At 40.5% G+C, this 22,512-nt stretch overlaps 2 protein-coding genes across 4 annotated transcripts; one reads left to right on the forward strand and one right to left on the reverse strand.

Annotated features, from left to right (window-relative positions):
- Positions 1-721: 721 nt before the first annotated feature.
- Positions 722-5,420, reverse strand: gnat2 (guanine nucleotide binding protein (G protein), alpha transducing activity polypeptide 2). Its single transcript, XM_087782099.1, has 8 exons — positions 5,162-5,420; positions 3,123-3,165; positions 2,079-2,220; positions 1,748-1,905; positions 1,555-1,683; positions 1,354-1,483; positions 1,117-1,270; positions 722-961 (listed from the first exon to the last, which is right to left on the reverse strand). Exons 1-8 carry the CDS (start codon positions 5,265-5,267, stop codon positions 771-773), a joined length of 1,053 nt encoding a protein of 350 aa, XP_087638225.1. The 5' UTR covers positions 5,268-5,420; the 3' UTR covers positions 722-770.
- ampd2b (adenosine monophosphate deaminase 2b) lies at positions 2,795-22,337 on the forward strand. 3 transcript variants are annotated; one of them, XM_087782096.1, is made up of 20 exons: positions 2,795-3,094; positions 9,463-9,559; positions 9,678-9,803; positions 16,392-16,519; positions 16,577-16,707; positions 16,771-16,839; positions 16,911-17,013; positions 17,157-17,343; positions 17,837-17,978; positions 18,059-18,148; positions 18,866-18,995; positions 19,060-19,254; positions 19,315-19,446; positions 19,536-19,699; positions 19,974-20,100; positions 20,166-20,329; positions 20,485-20,605; positions 20,661-20,834; positions 21,588-21,698; positions 21,758-22,337. In XM_087782096.1, exons 3-20 carry the CDS (start codon positions 9,704-9,706, stop codon positions 21,950-21,952), a joined length of 2,463 nt encoding a protein of 820 aa, XP_087638222.1. In that variant the 5' UTR covers positions 2,795-3,094; positions 9,463-9,559; positions 9,678-9,703; the 3' UTR covers positions 21,953-22,337. The 3 variants fall into 3 exon arrangements, with proteins under 3 accessions (XP_087638222.1, XP_087638223.1, XP_087638224.1); XM_087782097.1 differs by lacking the exon at positions 2,795-3,094 and having other exon boundaries at positions 9,412-9,559; XM_087782098.1 differs by lacking the exons at positions 2,795-3,094; positions 9,463-9,559 and having other exon boundaries at positions 9,584-9,803.
- Positions 22,338-22,512: the final 175 nt, after the last annotated feature.

Consider the following 22,512-nt stretch of genomic DNA (forward strand, 5'->3'; position numbering starts at 1 on the left):
TGAACCATATATTTTTCTGCTAATGTTTTACGCTAATGTTACGCTAATGTTATGCTAATGTTGCTCCAGCTATGTGTCCAAAAGTGTGAGTCACTCGTTCCTTACAATAATTCTCAATATTACAGGAAAAATCCATAGAATTTTTTTTTTCTATCTTGTATATGTTGATAAGTAAATATAATATAGGTTCTTCCTCCAAGTTATTTTTATATTTGAAGCTTTTATGGTTGGATGCTAATCATTAGCTAGCTGTGATTCTAGCATTAGCATGCACTTTTTTCAACAGGTTTATACATCAGTATAGCTATGATGGTGATGAACTTTGATATTTGATGGTTGATTGATGTAATAGGAACATTTCATTTTGGAGGTTCTGTGTTAAGAAAAATCACAACAGTTTCCTTGTTCTTTCTAGATGGTGCGTATGCTAACGGTAAGCTTTAAAGTATATTCTTTAATGTGTACTTAATAGTAAATGTCATGTACCTGTATATAATATCATCATCTTCTTAATCTAAATCCAATTAACTTTTAGAGCATCTAATATGTCAACTCTTGTTTTTAACTGAAATACTTTTGTATATAAAGAAACATTTGCTGTATTTAAGTTTCATCCACTGGTCATCGGAACGTTGGACGACCTTTTATCGTTTCCACTTCCAGTTTTAAACAGACTTCTAAATTTGAGCGCACAGACATCATAAATCCACTCTAACTACCTCAGTGTTTGAAGCAGCCGAGATCTCACCTCCTATGATTTGTGCAGCTGCTTAGAACAGACCGCAATCTTTGAGATTTTCTTTGATGATGATGTCTGTCACGGCGTTGAACACGATCTGCACGTTCTTTGTGTCTGTTGCACAGGTCAAGTGGGAGTAGATTTCCTTCACACCCTTCTTCATGTTCAGCTCCAGGAACTGTGATTTGATGTAGTTGCTGGCATCTTCGTACGTGTTTGGACCTAATACAAATAAAATCACAGATATCAAGATTAAATCATCTTATTATAAACTCTTCTGTATAAACATGAAGAAGTGTTTATGTTAAACTGATTTTTAGGATTGATAAGAAATGTCTTTTGTGTTTGTAAAGAACCACAATTTCTGTCGGTGTTACCATCGTAGTCTGGGAAGCAGATGCTCAGGTGGACCTTCTTGATCTTCTCCTCAAACAGATCCTTCTTGTTGAGGAAAAGCACGATGGAGGTCAGTGCAAAGAACCTGTGGTTGCAGATGCTGTTGAATAGATGGAGGGACTCGTGCATGCGGTTCTGACAGGATCAGAAAGAAAAAGACCGAAAATCAACAAGACTGTTGTGATGAATTCTTCACGTCCAGGTGGATCCGGACTCACCACTTCGTCATCTTCTACCAGCACCATGTCGTAAGCACTGAGAGCTCCACAGAAGATGATGCAAGTCACACCCTCGAAACAGTGGATCCACTTCTTCCTCTCTGACCTCTGGCCACCCACGTCGAACATCCTGGTCACCATGAAACGTCACAACATGGTCTGTCAAATGTCTGCTTGAGTAGCTGATGTGTCTCCTCTTACCTGAAGTGCAACTCTTTGCAGGAGAACTGTTCCTCAATGATACCAGTCGTTTTGACACGAGACCGCAGCACATCCTGCTCAGTGGGAAGAAAGTCGGCTTTGCAGATTCGTTCCAGTTCATTCAGGTAGCTTTAGATGTCGGAATAAAACGGTAAGAAACATGTAAAATCAATAACAATAGACGTGGACTCACTATCCAGCTGAGTCGTTGAGCTGGTACTCAGCAGCTCTCTCAAAACCAGCCTGAACTCCAGTGTCTTTCCACAGCTTCTTGATGACATCAGCCAACTCCTGAGGCATTGTTCCTTCCTCAATGGAGTCTGACAGGTTCTGCAGTTTCTGTGAATCCTCCTGTAGGGACAGAAAAACACAACAGTTAGGACTATCTCTCTCTTCCTGAGGTGATATGTTGAAATGCTTTAATGAAACACATGGACTTCTAATGCATGTTTAGTTTTGGCCCTCATGGATACTAATTCCAACACTAGCTACAGCATTTTGAGTGTCTTGGTGCAACATGATACCTGGCCACTGGCGGCTCCGAAATCAACTCCCAGCATCTCCATGCCTCTGATAATAGCCAGAGCAGACTGCAGGATGTTGCCATAGATGATCGCTCTGAACTCCAGTTGTTCCTCTTTTGTGTAACCACCTTGATGCAGAATCCTGAGAGTGATTGACAAGGAAGGAAATGGAGTCAGATGAGTCGAAATGACCACAGTTGTTTTTAAATATTATTGAATTATGACATTTTTTTGTATAATTATTGTATTTTTTAAAGTGATGTCTATATAATATATAACTTTAGTAATAAATAATACACATTCTTAGGCATAAGTTAATTTATTGTAATTGTTTCATTTGTGAAAAGGGTGTTTACATTAGTTTATAAACAATAGACTTCAAATGTTTGTAACATGAAAACATTTCATTATGAATGTAAAATAAGACTAGTTATGACAATACTAAATTTTACTAAAGGCACTTTTCATATATGTCACATATCACGAAAAAATATTAGCTGTTCGTAAACCTAAATGTCCCAGTTGGCTTTCCTTAGCAATGTCACCAATTCGGCTGTCTTTATGCGCATGCGCTCCAGTAATCTTTTTCTTGTGAAGCAGACACTTGCTGAAGAAGAAAATATGAAATAAAATGCTGACATTAGAAAGTATTGGGACCAGGTTCACTCCAAACTTTTTTTTTTGGTTAGTTATTTGCTGTTTGTGGATAAAAATGCCAATTAGTCTTGTTGTCATCTTGCTCTTATAAACAGTTGTATCTTAAATTTGAATTGTATTTAATTTTGTCCTTTAATCGTTCAGTGGAAATTGTCCAGATCATCAAGATCATGCTCAGATTAGTGACTTTTCTTTCCCACAGCGCTCCCTGGCGGTGAGTTTCGAAACTAATCGACGACTCAACAAAACAACTGCTGACGAGGTTTGACCCTTTGGCCTGTAAAACTGACAAATGTGGGTGTTTGAGTCTGCTGAGCACCCAAAGAATCTGCTCTTCCACGCATTTCATCATTTACAAGGTATGTTGGTAACATCTCGTGTACTTACTTCATTTGTTTGACAATGGTGCTTTTCCCTGACTCACCGGCACCTGTGGAAACAAAATAACGTGATATTAGAATCAATGTTATGACAAACATGACAGTGTAAAACATAAACAACAGATTATCAGCCTGCAGTATATATGTGGCTCTGAATTTGTATTGTTCCTACAGTTGTTGTTTTTTTGTTCACAGTATCTCAGTTTCTACCAAGCTATTTGTATTTAGAGAAATTTGAAGTTTGAAACATTTGAGGAAACTCATTGTTATTTATTTATTAAGTTACATCTGGTCTGTGAAAGTTTTTTTTTCTAAGTGTTATAGTGTGTTTCTGAGTGAGAGTGTGTGTTTGGAACTGTGGCCACAGGAATAATATAATACACTCAAATGTTGGTTTCTGTTCTGAGAAACTGCACACTTAAATTAAAAGCAGAATATTCCGAAACACTGACGTCATCCACTTCAGTCTCAGTGTCACAGTCTCGTGGAGAATCCCCCACTGAGTCTCTGACGGTGTAATCTCAGTTGAGAAGTACTTGCGTCACCGGTGGACCAAGGCAAACTCTCCTGCGTCTCTGCAGCCACTCAAAGCCTAATTCTTGAATTGCAGACATGATGGTTTAAGACTTAAGTCCTGCCCTATGAGATCATTCACAGATCTCGTCACCTGTCATCGCCGTTTGTTGGAAATATCAGTATATTTAAAACGGATTCAAATAAAGTTGTCATAGAGGGATCTCAACACAGTGATAACCTAGCCTAGCTGTCCTTCTAAATGTGACCTTTTGCAACTGAATTTAGTTTTGTGTGTCGAGTAACGGCATCACGTTTTGATAGTCCATCCATTTGTCTTGACTTTTTTCAAACTGAGAACTTCTTGTTACTAGATTAATTACCTCAGATGACTTTGAAAGTCAACTTGTATTTCAGTTGAGTCCTAGTTTAGTTGATCAGATGTGGATCAAATGTTGACATAATCACTGAGTAACTCAAAGTTACCAGCGTTGTTGCTTGAAGAGAAATGCTTTCACTGTTATCTGTTATTTTAAGTAAGTAAGTTAAGTTTATTCTATTGTGTGACAATAGTCTCAGTGGTCTCCTCTGTTAAACAAGTTTTGTTTTTAGGTTGAGCCGAGGCCTCAGCAAGTAGCTCTGCTCTAAACCAGTTAGCTAATAGGATTGACATATCACTGTTGGGCTGTGATTCTTTTAGACCGAAGGCTGTGATCTTTTAAGCACCAATGTCCTTCTGCGTCCAAAAGTCAGTCTTCATTTCAGAATGTTAGCAGTTCCTGCATCGAACATGTAACATGTAACATGTAACATGTAACATGTAACATGTAACATGTCATGTGATACTTGCCCTGGTTAGCAAAAGCAGCTCAGACTGTTGAAGGAATAAAAATATATAAATGAACTTAAAGTCCTGTTTTAAAGTCTTGTCGATTTGCGGCTTCACAAGCCACAAAATCCCACACAGAAACATCTCGGACTCATGTTGGCACCAGCACCACCTGTTGCTGTTGACAAGGTTAACTAGTGTTTTTAAACATGGTTCAACTGAAACAATTTAATTAAAATAATACAATTAAACCACACAATTTAATTAAAATAACATTTAAAACTGTTTAAAATAATTAAAATGGATTGCTCTGTTGCTTGTTTTTGAAACAGACGATCAGTGCAATAAGACTCACGAGGATGTTTATCAACAAGTAAATTCTCACGCACGCTCGTGTCTTACACCTGAGATAAGTTTAAAATAAGTGAGTGAACATCAACTTTTTGTTGAAATCATTTCAAAGACAAGTCCATTTCTAATTAAAACTAATAATAATAACATATGTGTAATGTCATCGTGAGGAAAGCGCTTCCACTCTCCTTTCAACTTCCCTGTTTGTTCTTAACATGTATATAAAATCCACATTTTCTTCTGAAATTCAAAAAGTGTTAAATTAGAAAAAGGTATCCTGAAAATAAGACGTGTTTTTAAGTCGTGAAGCAAAATGACAACACTAATGTGTCACATCTGATGCGTCAACTTACCAAGAAGTAATAGCTTGACAGTTTTTGAGTCCTTATCAGCATCTTCCTGAAGTTGCTTTTCCAACTCCTTGGACTTTTTGTCCTCGGCACTCGCTCCGGCTCCCATTTCTTCCTCGGCTAACTCAAGGTCCTCGATGAGAGAAATTTTGACGGTTGTCTGGTAGCAGCTGCCTGGAGAATCTTGGTGCAGCACTAATCGTGCGGAAAGGCGATTTCCGATCGGAAGGGGATTGAGAGGGAGGTGCTTGAGCTTCTTGGCTGTCTTCCTGTTGATTAGACCTTCAGGTGGAACCTACTATAGACTCAGCTGCTGCTTCCAGCTTTGAACCCACGGCCTACTAGATGCTGCTTCCTGATTGGTTGACTAATCCAATTAGTCTAAGGAGGTGAAACAGTTTGTCTATATCATTTTTGGTGGATACTGGGATACAGAAATGTATATTTTACCTGGAGTTAGTAGCACATTTAGGAAGAGTACTTCATCCTTTTAATTTATCCCTACAAACATATATATTTAATCATTTTCAAAACCGTTCTGATCATTTGTTTTTTCTCCGACTAATCAGAACAAATTCAATCATTTTCTTTCATATGTCATCATTTCATCCCATTGTTGCCTTTTGCAGTCTGAGGTCACGTGGACAGAGCAAAGAAGGAGGCATTAAGGTCTCATAAACTTCTTATAGTTAAGACCTTTAAATCCTAGGTGCCGGCTAAATAAAGCGACTGTCACTGCACTGCTCCTCTGCTTTCCTTTGACTGACAGTGTTAACATGACCCATATGTGTTATATAATGATCAGCACATGCCTAATGGTTGTTGACTGTATGTGTTGAAGACTCATTGAAGATCAGTCCATCTCTGCGTATCATTGGACGTCTCATAGTGAAGGAACTGGCTTCAAGTTATCATCTCGAACAGAACGAACTCTAGTGGTGATGTTTCTCTTAAAAAAGACGACGTTATTTGAATACTTTGAAATAATGACTCTCAGTCAGGGTTGGGATGTGATCCGTCAACCTCGACCTGCTCAGGAGGGCATCCTTCCGGTATCACGAAGAGATGATGGACGCACGTCTTCCTATGGAGCGAACCTTTAAAAGTCACTGGTTATAATGTTATGGCCTAATAGACTTGTCCATGTCGTAAAGATTATCTAGTCAACAGGTTCGCCTCATTCACTTCATATGTGAGCCCATTGTATCAGTTTGAAACTAAAATATAAATGATCCAAAGTAATCTTAACTTAAAGTCAATAAACCCATCGAATGTTAAACTTCTGACAGAAATAATCAGATATAAAAAACATTTTCTGGAGGGATTTAGTTTCTGGCCTTTATATATTTCTTCTATCGTGTGGTTTGCAATATTAAATCATGAATAATGTTACGATGTTCATCAACAACTGTTTGTTTCAAACGCCCACAGAGATCCAGCTACAGCTTTGATAAACTTGATCAATGACATCTCCTCGCCTGCATTAGTCTCGCTGTCAGAGTTCAGAGTGTTTCTTCGGCTGCTGACACTCGCGTCACTCTGCCTAAGCACATCCATGCTAATTGCCTGAGAGACGACGCTCGGGGCCTAAATCCTCCAACGCCTCCAAGCAGGCTAATCGCAGCAGCACATCTAGTCATGGCGGCCAATCTCATTAGGCCCTGGATGGCGTAGTCGTGCTTTATGCTCAGTCCCTGCGTCTCTGATCTGTTGACAAGATTACAACTGGAGCTTAAGCTCAAGCACAGAGGCAGAGAGGTTAAATACATGAGTGTGTGTCTGTGTGTCGTTGAAAGTCAATGAAATATGACACAAGTTTACAGGTGGATATTATTATAAAGCTCGTGTTATGGTACAATGAATGTGACTGTTCTACGAGTCAGTTACACCATTTTATTGACAAACATTTAGAGAATAGAATGAATCTCGTGATAGAAATGATCACTAGAAATGTAAGGTTCCGTTTCATTAAACTGTAACTTGAGGTTCTGAGGACTGTCAACCATCTGGAATCTTGCCAGACCTGGCCTTAAGTTTATGGTTCTAGTAGTGTTTGAAGTCGTGCAAAAATCCTGTTTCTTGCTTTTGACGTGAGGTTTTATACTTTAGAATCCTATTATCTAATCTATAAACATTTTATATTATTTTATAGAAGTGTAATTTAGAAACTAAATAATAATATTTCTGCTTCTTGACGTCGTTCACACACACAAACATTTGAAACAGAATAATTGCTGAGGTTTATATGTGTCATAAATTGATTTTATAATGTTGAAACACATAAAACACAGCGATTAGACAGATTTATTGTGTAAGAGGAGAGTTTCCATTTCCATGTTCATTGAATTTGAAAATGCAGAACATGAATTAATTTAATGGACTTTTTGGATAATTCATGTGTGCTAGTGTTGGTTTGTAAGTAGAATCACTGTCAGGGTGAGGATTGGTTGAATATTTAAGAGCAAACTGTGTCGGGTTTATTTGGACCAGAAGACCAGGCCTAGCTAGAGGTAGAAAAGAAACTGTGATATTTCCTTTGTGTCTGTGAATTAAAGCCTAGTTTCTTGTGTGTGTTTTAATAACCTGTGGTTTCCCTAATGATCTGTTCACAGTTCATGCAAATTGAACCTGAAATCAAAACTTTGTACTTTTGATGAGGCTCAGATATTGAAGCTCTGGTGATATGATGGTTGAATTCTAGATTATAACTGTGACAATATTTAACATTTCCTGTTGTATCTCTGAGAGTGGAGTGTATGTTGGTGCATGAGAGGAGGGATTAACCTCGGACAGATTTAGGTTGCAGGTAACAAGGTAGGTTTATTTGTGAATAAAGAACATCACACTCTCTTCATTGAGACAACTGCTTCATTCTGTGCTCTATATAAAGGACCATATGTTACCAGGGCAGTGGATTCTAAATTGGATTACAGTGAAGGGACGTGTTTAACATGATGATGAGGCTTTATTTCATTTTGTCGCGCTGATAAAGGTCCTGTTTGCCTTTAGACTCTATAGACCTCAATCCAATCTATGCTGTGATGTCATGACGAGGTCCATGTGAGCATGTCGTCCAGAGGAGATGCCAACAAAATATCAGTGATTCAACAACCTTCCTTTATCACGTGGACACATCTTCACACATATCAATGAAAGTGTCGAGTGGGAAGAGAAAAAACAATAAATAATGAAGCTCAGATGAAAGTTTAAAGTTGGTTGTAATGATGTTTTAGTTTTACAGTTTTAGAATTTTTAGTTTTTTACCTGCACTGATTTTCTTCAAAACAACTATCACTGGTTTTTACTATTTTACTATTTCACACTTGTGGTCAATGCTTGCTTCTAGGAAACCAGGAAAACACAGATAATCAAACAATCAACTTATTTAGTGTAATGTGTACGTTTTGTAATATTGTGCTGGCTATTGTAAAAAAACAATTTCCCAAAGGAGACCTCCTGAGGGATCAATAAAGTTTTACCTTACCTTACCTTACCTTACCTTACATCGAGGATGACGTCTAATAAACACCAAAAGCCATAACTTTCATTCATTAGGATAATTAAAGGTAATCGTCTCTGCTTCCATCTAGTGTCAGTATTTGTTACTGCAACAACTAAATAACATTGAAATTAAAAAAGAAAATATTATGTATGTAATATCTTTGTTCAAACTTTTACGTTTATCTAATCACACTTTAAATCAGACTTTTTTTTTTAAATTTATTTTGATTTACTTTTAAAATTTGAAACCAAGATAACGACCGCTGGAAGCATGTGTGCATTAGACAATATTAGCCTGGGATGTTTTTGTGGCAGAATCTTTTGAATTATTTTTCATTCGTTAATAATGTGTTTATACGACTAAAAGGTTGTATTACAGATCCACCACTAGAGGTCGCCAGCAACATCTTTTACTGCTGGAAATGATCAATTTGTAGATTTTATTTAAATATATATATATATATATATATGGCTAATACTGAAGTTTCTTAATCGACAAAGGTTTAAGCTTTGGTCATTTCAGATCGAATAACCCTTATTAAATCGATTTTTGATGCATTATTTGCATTGTTTGTCAAATATTAAATATTGCAACACAATTTCATATTTTTATGTTCCTCAAATAGTCGGGGCAAGTTTTCCTACTGGTTTTCCCAACTCATCATCTTCTGGTTGTCATGGCAACAAGCAGGCTGTAGGCCGTGCACTGCTGTTTTCCTTGTGTGTGCTTTGACGTTGCGGGAGGGAAGCCGAGCCCCTCCGTCAGTCCCCCGGCCTCTTCCAGTTCTGCTGCTCTATTTCAGCACGTATGTCTGTTGGGGGGGCGGGACCAGAGTGGCTGCAGAAGGATGCTCTGCAGCAGCGTACAGCGCCGACCACAGTGGACGTCTCTGCTCACAGGCACGTAGCACACTCTCTGACTGCAGTCACCCCTCGAGCGCCCAGCATCTGCGTCTCTCCTCCTGTCTTTCCATCACGTCGAAGCGCTTCGCTTCTTCATCCTCTTATCGTTCTCTAGGCTGAACTGCACAAAGCGGTGGAATCATGTCCTCCAACCTGCCCTCTGGGACCTCCACCGGGGCCAAGAGCAAAGCCTTGTCCCCCTTTAGGAAGCGGGGAAGCCTCCAGTACACGGCCAGCACAGGTGAGTGGATTTCAATGTGACGGTCCAGATCAGAGGTAGTTTGTCAGACCTGTTGATCAGTACCTGCTGCGCACTTTTGAAGCTACGTTTACCGTGTTAATGCGAGACCCTGAAGTCATTCACTCTGTTATGTTAGAAACATCTTTTGTGTTTCATGTCAAATTAAAAGATTTGGTAGAAACTGCTTCAGACAAACTTTTTCTCTTCATTAAATTCAACCTCTTGAAACAAAACTGTTTTCTAAAGGATAAAACTGATACATTTATATCGTGACAGATCATTCGTTCATTTGGATTCTTCATTATTTTTAAAATAAAGCATGATTTTAAGGTTTTATTTTTCTTTATGTTTGTCTCTTAGGGTGATGGAGAATCAGATACATTGTTGCTAATGTAATCATGAGATCAGTCTGATGCGTGATTAGCACGACTTTTTTTCAAATGGGTGCAACATTTTTCAGGTGCTGCAACACCCTTGAAAAGTTTCAGCCATTTTAGGTTGTATCCGTTCCTTCTGCGTTACTGAGGCTGAAACATACAAATTATTAATTATTAAGAAATAATATAACAACTCTTACAAAATCAGATTTTATTTTAAACATTTAAATGAAATTCATGGAAGCAAATCAAACCATGTTTGTTTCAAATTATTTAGAGAATATAATTTAAAATAATTTCCAATATATAGTTTGATTTGTTTAGTTTATCATCAAGTTCAGTGTATTTATAGAAAACACAGATGCTCGTTGTCAACATCACTTAACAACATTAGTCAAGATTGCACTTGAATGTTTAATTCTATGTCTCCAGAGGGACGAAAGTCTACATCTTTTTACATCAAAGCAAACCCACCACAACACTTTCCAAATCACAATCTCAGTGTTGATGGATGTTGTGACAGAAAACCTGTTTCAACTTCACGTTGTTTTTGCCGGAGAAAACATGAAAATAAAACCTTCAACTGCAGCCTAGATTGAACTGGTCGCCTCAGAACAAGATCAGTCATGTAATGTTTGTGAAAGTCATCGGACACAAAACAGACTTGACCTGCCGTTGACCCCCTAGAGAGGTTTCTCTAGCGCCCTGACAGACCATTATCTTCAATGGTTCCATGAGTCTTGCCGCCTCCAGGTTGAGTCTGTGCTGAGCTCCAGATAACAAGTGTGTGTGTGATGTTGTAGCATCTGGAGAAACGTCAGTAAGCAAAGAGGACATCTTGTTAGTTGTCGACTCTTGTGTTGTTAAAAGGGGTCGGACAAGGTCAGGGCAGATGGTGTACTTATTGAAAAAACAAATCGGCAATAGATTGTCCATTTACTCTTGGTTTCTAATTACCTATTAGAGCTGAAATGAAGTGATGATGCATCTAGAATTGATGGACATTTTCTTATATCAATCAGTTCTAATGGTCCTTTAATGGGAGTTTAATAGGTGCCCAGAGAGCTGGAGGAGCCCCGGCCTGTTGCTTTCAGTTCTAATCAGTTCGATCTAAGGAGGGTTCGCTGTCAGGCGCCGACGTGTGTGTGTCCAGAGCACACTGTGGAGAACACACACACTTTTGAAAGATCAGAAAACAACTCGTGTTTTTTGCGCTGCTCTTTCTCTGCTCTGTGGTTACTATGATACCGCAGTCTTCTCCAAATTTAGAATGTGATTGTAGGTTTCTGGGAGTGAGTTTGGTTGAGGGTGGCAGAGGGTGAATCATTGTGCAAGCTGTGATAAGAGAACTCACGATCTGTCAGACGCCCACCAGTCGACCCGTTCTGCTCTTCTCAGCGTCCACTCTTGATGGCACTGGAACTACACGGAGTTTGATCTGAGAAGAAAAGACAAACAAAACATTTTTACACATTTATGTTACCATTTGTTGTGTTTTTTCACATGATATTTGTGAACTGGACAAGATTGCAAACAGTGTTTTGCTGATTTATTTTCCATAATATCTCGGATAATTCAACAGGTTTGGATTTAAATTTATCCCTTAATATTGAAGAACACAAACGTCATTACTTATTGCTGCCACACCTTCAGAGTCATTTCTACACAAGGTGGGTTGAGTGACCTTTGCACTGTGGACTTTGGTTACATCCTGTGTCAAGACACATGTTAGGGTCTGCAGTCGGATGTGCGATAAAAAGAGAAAAGCAGGTCCAGGTCAAACTTGTCCAGTCACTCCCCGGTGTGAGAACAGAATTATCTCCCCTCAGCATTAATGATTGACGAACGATTGGGCTCCCACCCAGTACTGCTTTGCTTACCTTTACCTGATAAGCCTCGGCCAGTTCCTCTTCTGTGCATCCGTGAGTGTGAGTGTGTGTGAGTGTGAGTGTGTGTGAGTGTGAGTGTGTGTGAGTGGTCTGTTGACTGATGCAAAGAAACATCTGTGTGTCTGCGGCGCTCGTCATCTCCTTATTGTCGTGAATGTGTGATAAAACTGAGGAGGATCATCCCTCGTTCAAAAAGAGCATTTGTGACACACATCGTCGTCAGAGAAGACGCTTTTGTTCACGAGGTAAATTATTTCTTTCAATATTCTATTCATTTCTCGCTATGTGTTCAATTGTTTTCATAAAAGTAAATATTGTCTTTTTAAATTACATTAGTCCACAGGAGGAACTCTTTTTACCGAGTGAGTTTTTGGAAATATAAACTGAATTTTATTAGAATATATTAGAATTTAAATGGAACTTTGTTCCGTAATCATTGATTTTTACACGATGTAACTTTTTATTTTCCTTAATCCATCATTGGGATTATACTGCAGTAGTATATGTTTTTTGATTCCCTATTAAGGATTAAATAAATCACACTATTCATTAATCATAATTAAAATGTTTTCAGAAATGGAGAGTTGTGTGTTTGTTGACACAACCCAGTGGATTATCGTTTGTTCCTTCCAAACATGTGACCCATCATAGCGCTCCGTTCATATATAATATCAATTCAACATAATTCTATTGTGTATAATCATGATGATAGAATTTGTTTGAGAATCGTGTCATTTAATATAAAACATTTTTTTTTTTTTTTGTTATTCATGTTCACTCAGACCGACTCAAATGTTCTGTTATATTAACAATAGACCTGTTATTGTACGAATACAGGAAGTGAATGTAGTAAAGTAATAATAATTTAAAGGTTTTCTCGATTAGAAGAGCTGTGGAAATATTTAATTTGGACAGCAGGGGGCGACAAGTTGACGACAAACATTGAGCAACATTGTGTTCACAGACCTTTTAATTAAAAATATACTAACATTTGAATAGTAAGTGTTTCTTTTTCAATCCGTCAAATCCATTAATGAAAATAGAAGATTGTTGGCTCCATCATGTTAAAATAAATGATGTCTTAAATGATCACAGAAGTCTCAAGTCAAACTCGTTCATACTAAGAATATGTTGGCGCTGCTTAAATATACATTTCAAAACTACATTGGGCAAGAAAAGATAATACAGGGAACTGTGAATGACCTTTGGAATAAATACCAAGAAATCTTAATCTTTTTCATTCATTTTTGTTACATTTGTGTTTTTATTTATCTCCCTCATTCAGTTTTTGGAAAGCAAACAAAAATAGTGACTCTTAAAGCCACAAGAGTTCTTGACCTAGTTCTGTGTTATCTACATTGGTGCTCATGGTTCTATGTACGATGAAACCTCTACTGTGTAAGGAGAGGCCAGGTCTCTCTCTTGAAACCTGCTGCTGGAAGCATATGACAAAGCCCACTGTGTCACGTAAACAACAAGAACACATGGTCCCTTCACGACAACACTGGGAGGAGGGTCCAGGAGACGAGAGCGGGGGTGCAGTAGGATTGTTACGCAGTGAAGGATCCACATCCACTTGTGATGCTCCGGGTCACCCCCCTCCTCCTCGCCCCTCCGTGGTATGTTCCAGATAGATGTCAGAGGCTTTTAAATGAGAAGGATCAGCTCCAGAGGCAGCCAGTGCAGCGACAGCTGGCTGGATCGTGGAGTCAGACCTAGCAGCGGAGTTTATGGACCTGCAGGACCAGCTCTTTGTATGTAGATGCAGGCGACAGTGGTGATGGATGTTTGAAAATGTGAGAGTGAGTTTCTGTTTGTTGTCAGTCGCTCGTTTGGCTGTTTATTTTCTGTGTTTCTTCTTCCTCTGTGAAGCTCTTCCAATGTGTTTGACCCTCATTGAAGGATGCAAACCAGAGCAGACACTGAGACTCTCTCTCTCCCCTTCTGTCAGCTGATCACTCTCTGAGCATCCTGTGCAAAATCACTAATAACGCTCCTTCCTTTAACCCTCCCCCCCTGTTTTTCTTCCCTCTTTCACACTAAATAGCTCCGCCTTTGCTCGTCCCTTGGTGGCTTTGTGTAATTGCTGCAGGCTGTGATCTCTAGAGATGAAGCCTGCATCCTGACTGCAATCTGAGCTCAAAACTGACGTTAAACTGTAGTAATAGATGCTGTGACTTTGAACAAATGCTATTGACATGAAAAGCTCTATTCAAAGATGCTGAGAAGACGAGTTGTTTAAGTAGTTAATAAAACTTTGTTGGAGCCAAACATCATTTGATTTAATTTAGCTGTGGTTGAAAAATGACTTTGTGTACATCAAGTTGTAAATATTAAAGGCAGCAAGTAGCATTATAAGTATACATTCAAATATCTGTGTCATTGAAACACAAACAAAATATTTTTCGTCCTCTGTCGCTCCTCCAGAAAACACTGGCGTTCTGTTGATGAATCTTTACTAATGTGTAGTTATTGCTAAACTGCAACTAAGAGTTTCTGTGGAAAACAAGTGTAGATTTATTAATCCTTAATGCACTGCACGTTAAGATGAATCATTAATACGGTGACGGATTAACTTCCTCAGTGACCTCTTCTGACTTAGTTCCCTCCAGCCTGACCTGGACCCCTTTTTTCTGTTGAAATGTACCCGCAGTGGAAAACATCCTCTCTGGCTTCACTCTAGAACTTATTTGAAATGTGAAACAATCAGCTCTTCACTTCCAAATCTTTTCTTACCAGGCCAGAGAATGTGGTATTTTTCAAATCATCATTTATATCTGAGTGCACTCAGACAAGGGGGGGGGGGTTATGTAAGCATACATACAAGTGAACCAAATATAGCAGCCATTAGAGGATTAGCTCCAGGTCTGCTAGGCTTGGATAGTCCTGGCTTCATTGGACGGTCTGGACGACTTTGCTGCTGGTCGCATCCCATCTGCCTGAGAAGTGTCTGCTTTTATCTAGAGTTGATAAAGATTGATGTCAGCGAAGAGACAACAGCAATGATAAAGCTTTTTTATGTTTACACCATCCTTTCCTTTGCTCATCACCACTTTTTGTCAGAAAGAAAAATGAAACATTTGTCTTTTTTTTTATTATTTAATGCTTTTTGTGTTGCTAATGTCTTTTTTAAATTCAAACTCAATGCGTTTCTTGGTGTAATTTAATGGAGCATTTTATGGGATTAGAAATGCGGGCGACCAGTTTCATGAATGTTGACATCAGATCCAGTCAAACTAGCACCGAAGGATGAAATATTTATCAGGTGAATAAATATTTCAGTGAGAGGTTCAAATGAAAGGTTAATATTCTCACCAACAGGATGAATGAACACCTGCATAAAAAGATGTTTTTTTCTCTTCCAAATGTTTTACTTACCTCTGAGATATCAAATATCTCGTCCACTTTTGGTTGACTTTCTTTCCCATGGCAACTGTTTGGAACTTGAGTCCGTCAACAACGGACAGCATGAGTTGACCACCTGAATGCTTCATTGTGTCTTGAACTCTAATGGCTGCTGAGCTCAGACCTTCACTGTCCTCAAGTCTTGCACAGTTTGACCTCCAGGAAGGTTCAGTAATTCTCACAATAGGTTTAATTTCTATGTTTCTATGGTAACCGGACGACAACAAGGAGTTCTAAAGTGAAAGTGCTTCATAAGTGTGTCTCTGTGGACAGATGGTCGCCAGCTGGTGGAACTCAAGTCAATTGTAGGAGCAGAATCAGGAGCATCAAAGGTCTCTGTTTATTTTCAGTGTCACGGTTCAGTAGGTACAAGAAATGAGGTTTTACTTTTCCTAATTATGCAACACAAGATCTGTACAGTCGGTGTTTAACAGAATCTCTCCAGATTGGTGGCTTCATATCAACTGTTGCTACACTCGCCCCGGGTTGAACTGCTGCCCTGAGGCAGGAGATTAAGATCTTTCAGGACCATAACATCTCGTTCTGACAACTCATTCTACAATCATTAGCACATTTATTTAATTCTCATGTATTATTTTAGATTTTTCACTATTATTGTTAATTTTCATATGCAAACTTGAATTTATGAGTCACTTATTTCATTTAATTCATTTTATAACGACCCGTTCTGTGTTTTATTCATAATACAGGCAATAAACTTTGACTTATTGTGATTCTGAGAATTTATTTTTTAGGTCTTTTGACCCAACAGAACCTTGTCTGACCTTTGTTGATAAAACCCAAATTATAGAATTACAAAATTAATTTTTTGGATCATTTGGAAAGATGAGGATGTTGACTTTGTTCATCATTTGTTTAGCAACTCAACTCTTAAACTCTCCCTCCCTCTTCATCAGCTGTTGATCTCCGCAGTCCTCGCCACCTCCTCACTTCCCAGCATTCCTTGCCTGGGATTCCAGTTGCCTTGAAACAATCCATTGACCTGCGCACATCCATGGACGGAAAGTACAAGGAAATCGCCGAGGTGAGCGTCTGGAGGTGATCCGAGGGGGTTCAGTGTTGATGGAGGTTCTTCCTGCAGGAGCTCTTCTCTCGCAGCCTGGTGGAGAGTGAGATGCGCAGCGCTCCCTATGAGTTCCCAGAAGACAGTCCCATTGAAAAACTGGAGGAAAGACGTCAACGCCTCGAACGTCAGATAAGCCAGGATGTCAAGTGAGCAGAAACACAAAACTTAAAGCAGTGACCCTCGTACTGACCCGACTCCTCGCGCCTCAGGTTCGAACCCGACATTTTGCTGCGAGCCAAACAGGACTTCATGAAGACAGACAGTGCTGCAGATCTGGAGTGAGTCCTTCTCTTGACTGGTTGTTTTTTCAGAGCGGAGGATAAGATCCCTGCGTTCATCTGTCTTGTAGATACATGAAGGAGCAGAACGAACTCCCGGACCTGCAGGAGCGAGAGCCGGTGCCGGAGAAAGAGTACCAGCGGGTCAGCATCTCTGGTGAAGAGAAATGTGGAGTAAGTGTGACATGAAATGTTTCAATAAATAAGGTATTTTTACACACTTAAAAAAATGTTGTTTGTTTTTAAATAGTTTACGTTGTTTACTTCTATCATACTGATTCTATTTCACTTATTTGTTTTTGATTCATGTTCCTCAGGTTCCGTTCACAGACCTGCTGGATGCTGCCAAGTGTGTGGTCAAAGCTCTGTTCATCAGACAGAAGTACATGGGTTTGTCGCTGCAGAGCTTCTGCAGAACCACTGCCCGATGCCTGCAGGAGCTGAGCGAGAGACCACTGGAACACCTGGACGTCTATGAGGAGCGGGTCCAAGGATCTGAAGCAGGTTGATGACAGTTTGAATTATGGTTGCATTATCTGTGCCAAAGATTTAGAGCCAGAATAAGAATGTTTGATTATTAAGAATCTGATGGTTTGAAACGTATGAATGTCAACATGAGACTGACTTTTAAAAAAGTACTTTAAGTAAGTTTTTGGTACTTAACATTTAAATGATTTTACTAAGATTAAGACGGTAGTTTTAGGAATATGAGAATAGATATCTTACATTATTACATGATAACATGTACCATGATGATTGATTTTGAAGCTTTAACCTATTAAAGCTTCAAAATAAATGCACCAAATGCAAGATATGTATTATTAAGTGTAAAGATCAGTATTTCCCTGTTGGTGTGGCAACAAGATGTTTAAGGACGCGTGCGGTTCTGTCACTTCCCAACACCTCACACAGTCATTTCACAGTCCATCTGTCACGCACTGCTGTAGTCCTTCCACATGTTCACACCACCTTCTTGTCGTGATGCGTGCTCTCACAGATGCCAACGTGCACCCACCTGTTTCTGAAACGCACCCCTATGAGAACCAGGAGGCTGCATGCTCGCCCCCCGACCTGGGCTACGGCTGCAAGATGGTGGACGGGGTCATGCATGTGTACACCACCAGGAGCACCATGGACAAGTGAGATCACTTGTTCACATAGACCGTAGGTTCAGAAGCGAGAATCAGATTCAGATTCAACTCTTTTTTCTTCCAAACAGGAGCACAGAGCTGGACCTGCCGTATCCAGACCTGCAGGAGTACATCGCTGACATGAACGTCATGATGGCCCTCATCATCAACGGACCAGTGTACAGTTCCACTCTTTTCCCATTTATGTTGACAAACGTCCTCTTAAAGCAGAACGACGTAAGATTGAACACGTTTGTTTCTGGCTCCCCCCAATGTTAGAGCAGTGTAACTGCGACAGTGTTGTGTCTCAAAATAAATTGGCTCCGTTTGTGGTCCTGGAGGCTTGAAAAGGTGCTGCAGTTATGATGGAGTTTAAATGAAACACAGTCTCCAGGTACATGTGGGGGTCACAGAATGATCCCTCGGGCGTTACAAGTTACAAAGTCCTGACAAAATGAAACTTTCACCACTTAAAACATGAATAAATAATAATAATGTTATAATTTGTTGCTTAAGAAAGATGCACAAAAGGTAAGCTTTCACCTGAGGGAGATTGATCATATTTGTCTTTGGCTCCCCCCTCTGTTAAACTAAAGTAATACAATCTGAGAACTTAGACGTCCTCTGTCCTGCCCCCACAGGTGTGAATGATATGAAAAACATTTGTATGTGAAAATCCAAGTACCTGCTGATTTATCAAAAACATGTATTGACCTGTGTTTCATCTGTGTTTGTGTCATAGTGTGAGTTTATTGTTTACATTTTTGTGTAGAAAAATGTAATGTTAAGAGAAAATGGCTTCAAAGAAACGTCTCAGTGAAGTTAATGGTCATAACTTGAGTTGTCCTCGACCTTCACTGAGTTGTCATAATTCACTTTCTTGTCTTCTGACACAGGAAGTCCTTCTGCTACCGACGCCTGCAGTATCTCAGCTCCAAGTTCCAGATGCACATTCTGTTGAACGAGATGAAAGAGTTGGCAGCACAGAAGAAAGTTCCTCATCGAGACTTCTACAACATCCGCAAGGTGAGTCTGCAGCCAAACTGCTGCTGATGGACCTCAGCTAATGATCATCTGGATCGGTCGTCAGGTGGACACACACATCCACGCCTCCTCCTGCATGAACCAGAAGCACCTCCTGCGCTTCATCAAAAGAGCCATGAAGAAGTACCCGAGGGACATCGTGCATGTGGAACGAGGCAAAGGTCAGACGCTCATGGAGGTGTTTGAGAGTATGAATCTCACGGCCTTTGACCTCAGCGTGGACACACTGGACATGCACGCGGTGAGTTTTTGAACCACAGCTCGGAGAGAACAGTGAGGTCAACACAACATCTCCCTGTAGGACCGCAACACCTTCCACCGCTTTGACAAGTTCAACGCCAAATACAACCCGATCGGTGAATCCATCCTGAGAGAAATCTTCATCAAGACCGACAACCACATCGAGGGGAAATACTTCGGACACATCATCAAGGTACACGACGCACTGGCGCCACCTGCTGGCTTCACCTGTCGCCGCCATTCATTGACAATGGCGCCCTCTGCTGGCTCATCTGTTCTCAGGAGGTCATGGCGGACCTAGAAGAGAGCAAGTACCAGAACGTGGAGCTCAGGTTGTCCATCTATGGCCGGTGCAGAGACGAGTGGGACAAACTGGCCACGTGGGCTGTGAAACACAAGGTCTACTCCGATAACGTCCGCTGGCTTGTGCAGGTGCCTCGACTCTTGTAAGTCGACTTATTTTTATACCTGTTTTCTATCCGTCCGTGAAGGTTCTCATCCATCAGGTTATTCAAGTGGTTCAAAGACGAGTCAAGTGGACTGTGTAGAGTTATGGGAAGTTTTTTATGTTTTTGAATGTTAAAATAAATTCTAAATATTAAAGTTTGATGTTAGTGATTGATCAGTAAACCACTGATACATGAAGGATGAAATAAAGATACATTTTTGAAGATAATCTGACTTTGATCTCGCAGCTGAATGTGTTCCTTGTCCTGACAGTGACGTCTACCACACCAAGAAACAACTGTGCAACTTCCAAGAGCTCCTGGAGAACATCTTCAGGCCTCTGTTTGAAGTCAGCGTGGACCCCAGCAGTCACCCGGAGCTGCACCTCTTCCTGCAACACGTGAGAACACATCAGCGCTTGTGGCTCAAGAGAACACAAGATGATTCTGTGTTTGGTGTCGACAGGTCGTCGGCTTCGACAGTGTGGATGACGAGTCCAAACCGGAGCAGCACATCTTCAATCTTGACAGTCCGTTGCCGGCCAACTGGACCGAAGAGGACAACCCGCCGTATTCCTACTACCTCTACTATATGTACGCCAACATGACCGTTCTGAATCACCTGCGCAGGTATGTGGCCACACCCCCTTTAAGTCCAGTCCGACGTGTTGTAACAGGAGTAGTGGATAGAATCCACCGTAGAGGAACAACAAACAAGGGTGTATCATGATGACTTGACAGAATCCAGGTTTGCTCCACCGTGACGCCTCTGTGTGTTTCCACAGACAGCGAGGGTTTCACACTCTGGTGCTGCGCCCTCACTGTGGCGAGGCCGGGCCCATCCATCACCTGGTGTCCGGGTTCATGCTGTCGGAGAACATCTCTCACGGGCTGCTGCTCCGGAAGGTCGGGAACATTTCAAAGAGAAACCTTGTCTGGCTCTAACACCTGTGCTGTGCAGGCTCCGGTGCTGCAGTACCTGTACTACCTGGCCCAGATCGGCATCGCCATGTCTCCCCTGAGCAACAACAGCCTCTTCCTCAGTTACCATAGAAACCCTCTGCCAGAGTACCTGTCCCGAGGTCTGATGGTCTCGCTGTCCACCGACGACCCGCTGCAGTTCCACTTCACCAAGGTGCTCCATCGCTCCACAAACACACACTTACCAGGAGGTTATGGGCTTTGAACTTCACACTCTTTATCTTCTTATGTTATCACCTCCACAGACCAACCTTTAGAAACAGAGATTTATGTGAAATACATCCAAAGGTTCCTCAAACTCAATGTTCTTCGTTTACAACAAGCAGTTTTTCTGGTCAAGAGTCACAGGTTTAAGTTACTTGAGAGAAACCTTTGAGACGGTAAAAGCAGTTGTGATCATAGGTGTGTGAGGCAGAGAGTCTGACTTCACTCTGACTTCACGGTGAGGCAACGACTCCATCATCCTCATCATCCCTCTTTAATCACACAAAAATCCTCCAAAGATCGTCTTCCTGTTTCTGATTCATACTTACTGTTAACAAATTCAAGGTTAAATGAGTTTGCAGCAGATGTTTAATTGGTTCATTCAGTAAAAATGTCAGTTGAGGTGAGTGAGGATGTTTTAATCAATTTTTAATAAAGATTGTCAGTCAAAATGACGAGAGATAATAATGTTGGAAAAACCGGTCGGTTCACTTAAGCCATTGTATCATAATGACAGTGGATCTATAGTTCAGTTCAACACCATCAGTTGTCAGTGTTGCTTTTAATTTCTATTTTTACTCGAGTTGCAAAGTCTTTATAAAAGAATCCAATTGTGAAGTTCAGGATACATTTGTAAAGTGTGTTTAAATTGAAACGATGTTTTTGGAATCCCTTCTGTCGTGGAAACATGTGTGATCTGAAGGAGCCTCTGATGGAGGAGTACAGCATCGCGGCTCAGGTGTGGAAGCTGAGCTCCTGCGACATGTGTGAACTCTCCAGGAACAGCGTCCTGATGAGCGGCTTCTCCCACCAGGTAACCCTTCACACCCGCGCCTCCTCCTGCAGGATCTCTGACACGTTCCTCTGGAGCAGGTGAAGAGCTACTGGCTCGGCCCGAGCTACAACAAAGAAGGTCGCGAGAGCAACGACATCCGACGCACCAACGTCCCCGACATCCGTGTGGCGTATCGTTACGAGACCATGTGCGAGGAGCTGAGTCTGATCACGCAGGCCATCCGCACGGACGAGCTGGACGCCATCGAGGAGGAGAGCTTGTGCATGAAGTGACCAGAAGATCCGTTTATGTTCCTGTTCTGATCCATATCTCCTTAATTTATTCATGATTGACTTTGATTTAGTGTCTGTGTTCGTGTCAGAAACAATCATCAGGACTGAAGATGCTTCACCGTCTGTTCAGAGCAGATTCAATGTCATCATGTGTTTCCTGCACGAATCTCTTCTTTCAACAAGTCATGAGACTCGAACCCCTTCTTTCAGCTGCTGACGATATCGAGTCCATCTTCGTGATCTTGTCTCCCAGTCTTGTGTTGCATGAACCTTCACCTGAAGAACCTGAACATGATCCGTTCTCTGTTCCTCGTCTGGTGCCAAATAACTTCCTCCTCGTTTGTCGTTGGAATATTATTTATGTGTCAATAAAGATTAAAGTTTATGTTCGAGAGATTTTGTTTCTTTGCACCGGATGATGAACAATAATAAAGTGTTTTAAAAAACATCATCATTTGAACCTTTAAGGTGAAGCTACATAAAGAATTGTGCAGAGTCATGGCTGACAAAAGATCCCGTCAGTTTGATGGATGATAGAAACACAAGTACATTCATGTTCA

This window comes from Callionymus lyra, chromosome 19, assembly GCF_982586985.1.
Source record: "Callionymus lyra chromosome 19, fCalLyr1.hap1.1, whole genome shotgun sequence".
NCBI classification, from domain to species: Eukaryota; Metazoa; Chordata; class Actinopteri; order Syngnathiformes; family Callionymidae; genus Callionymus; species Callionymus lyra.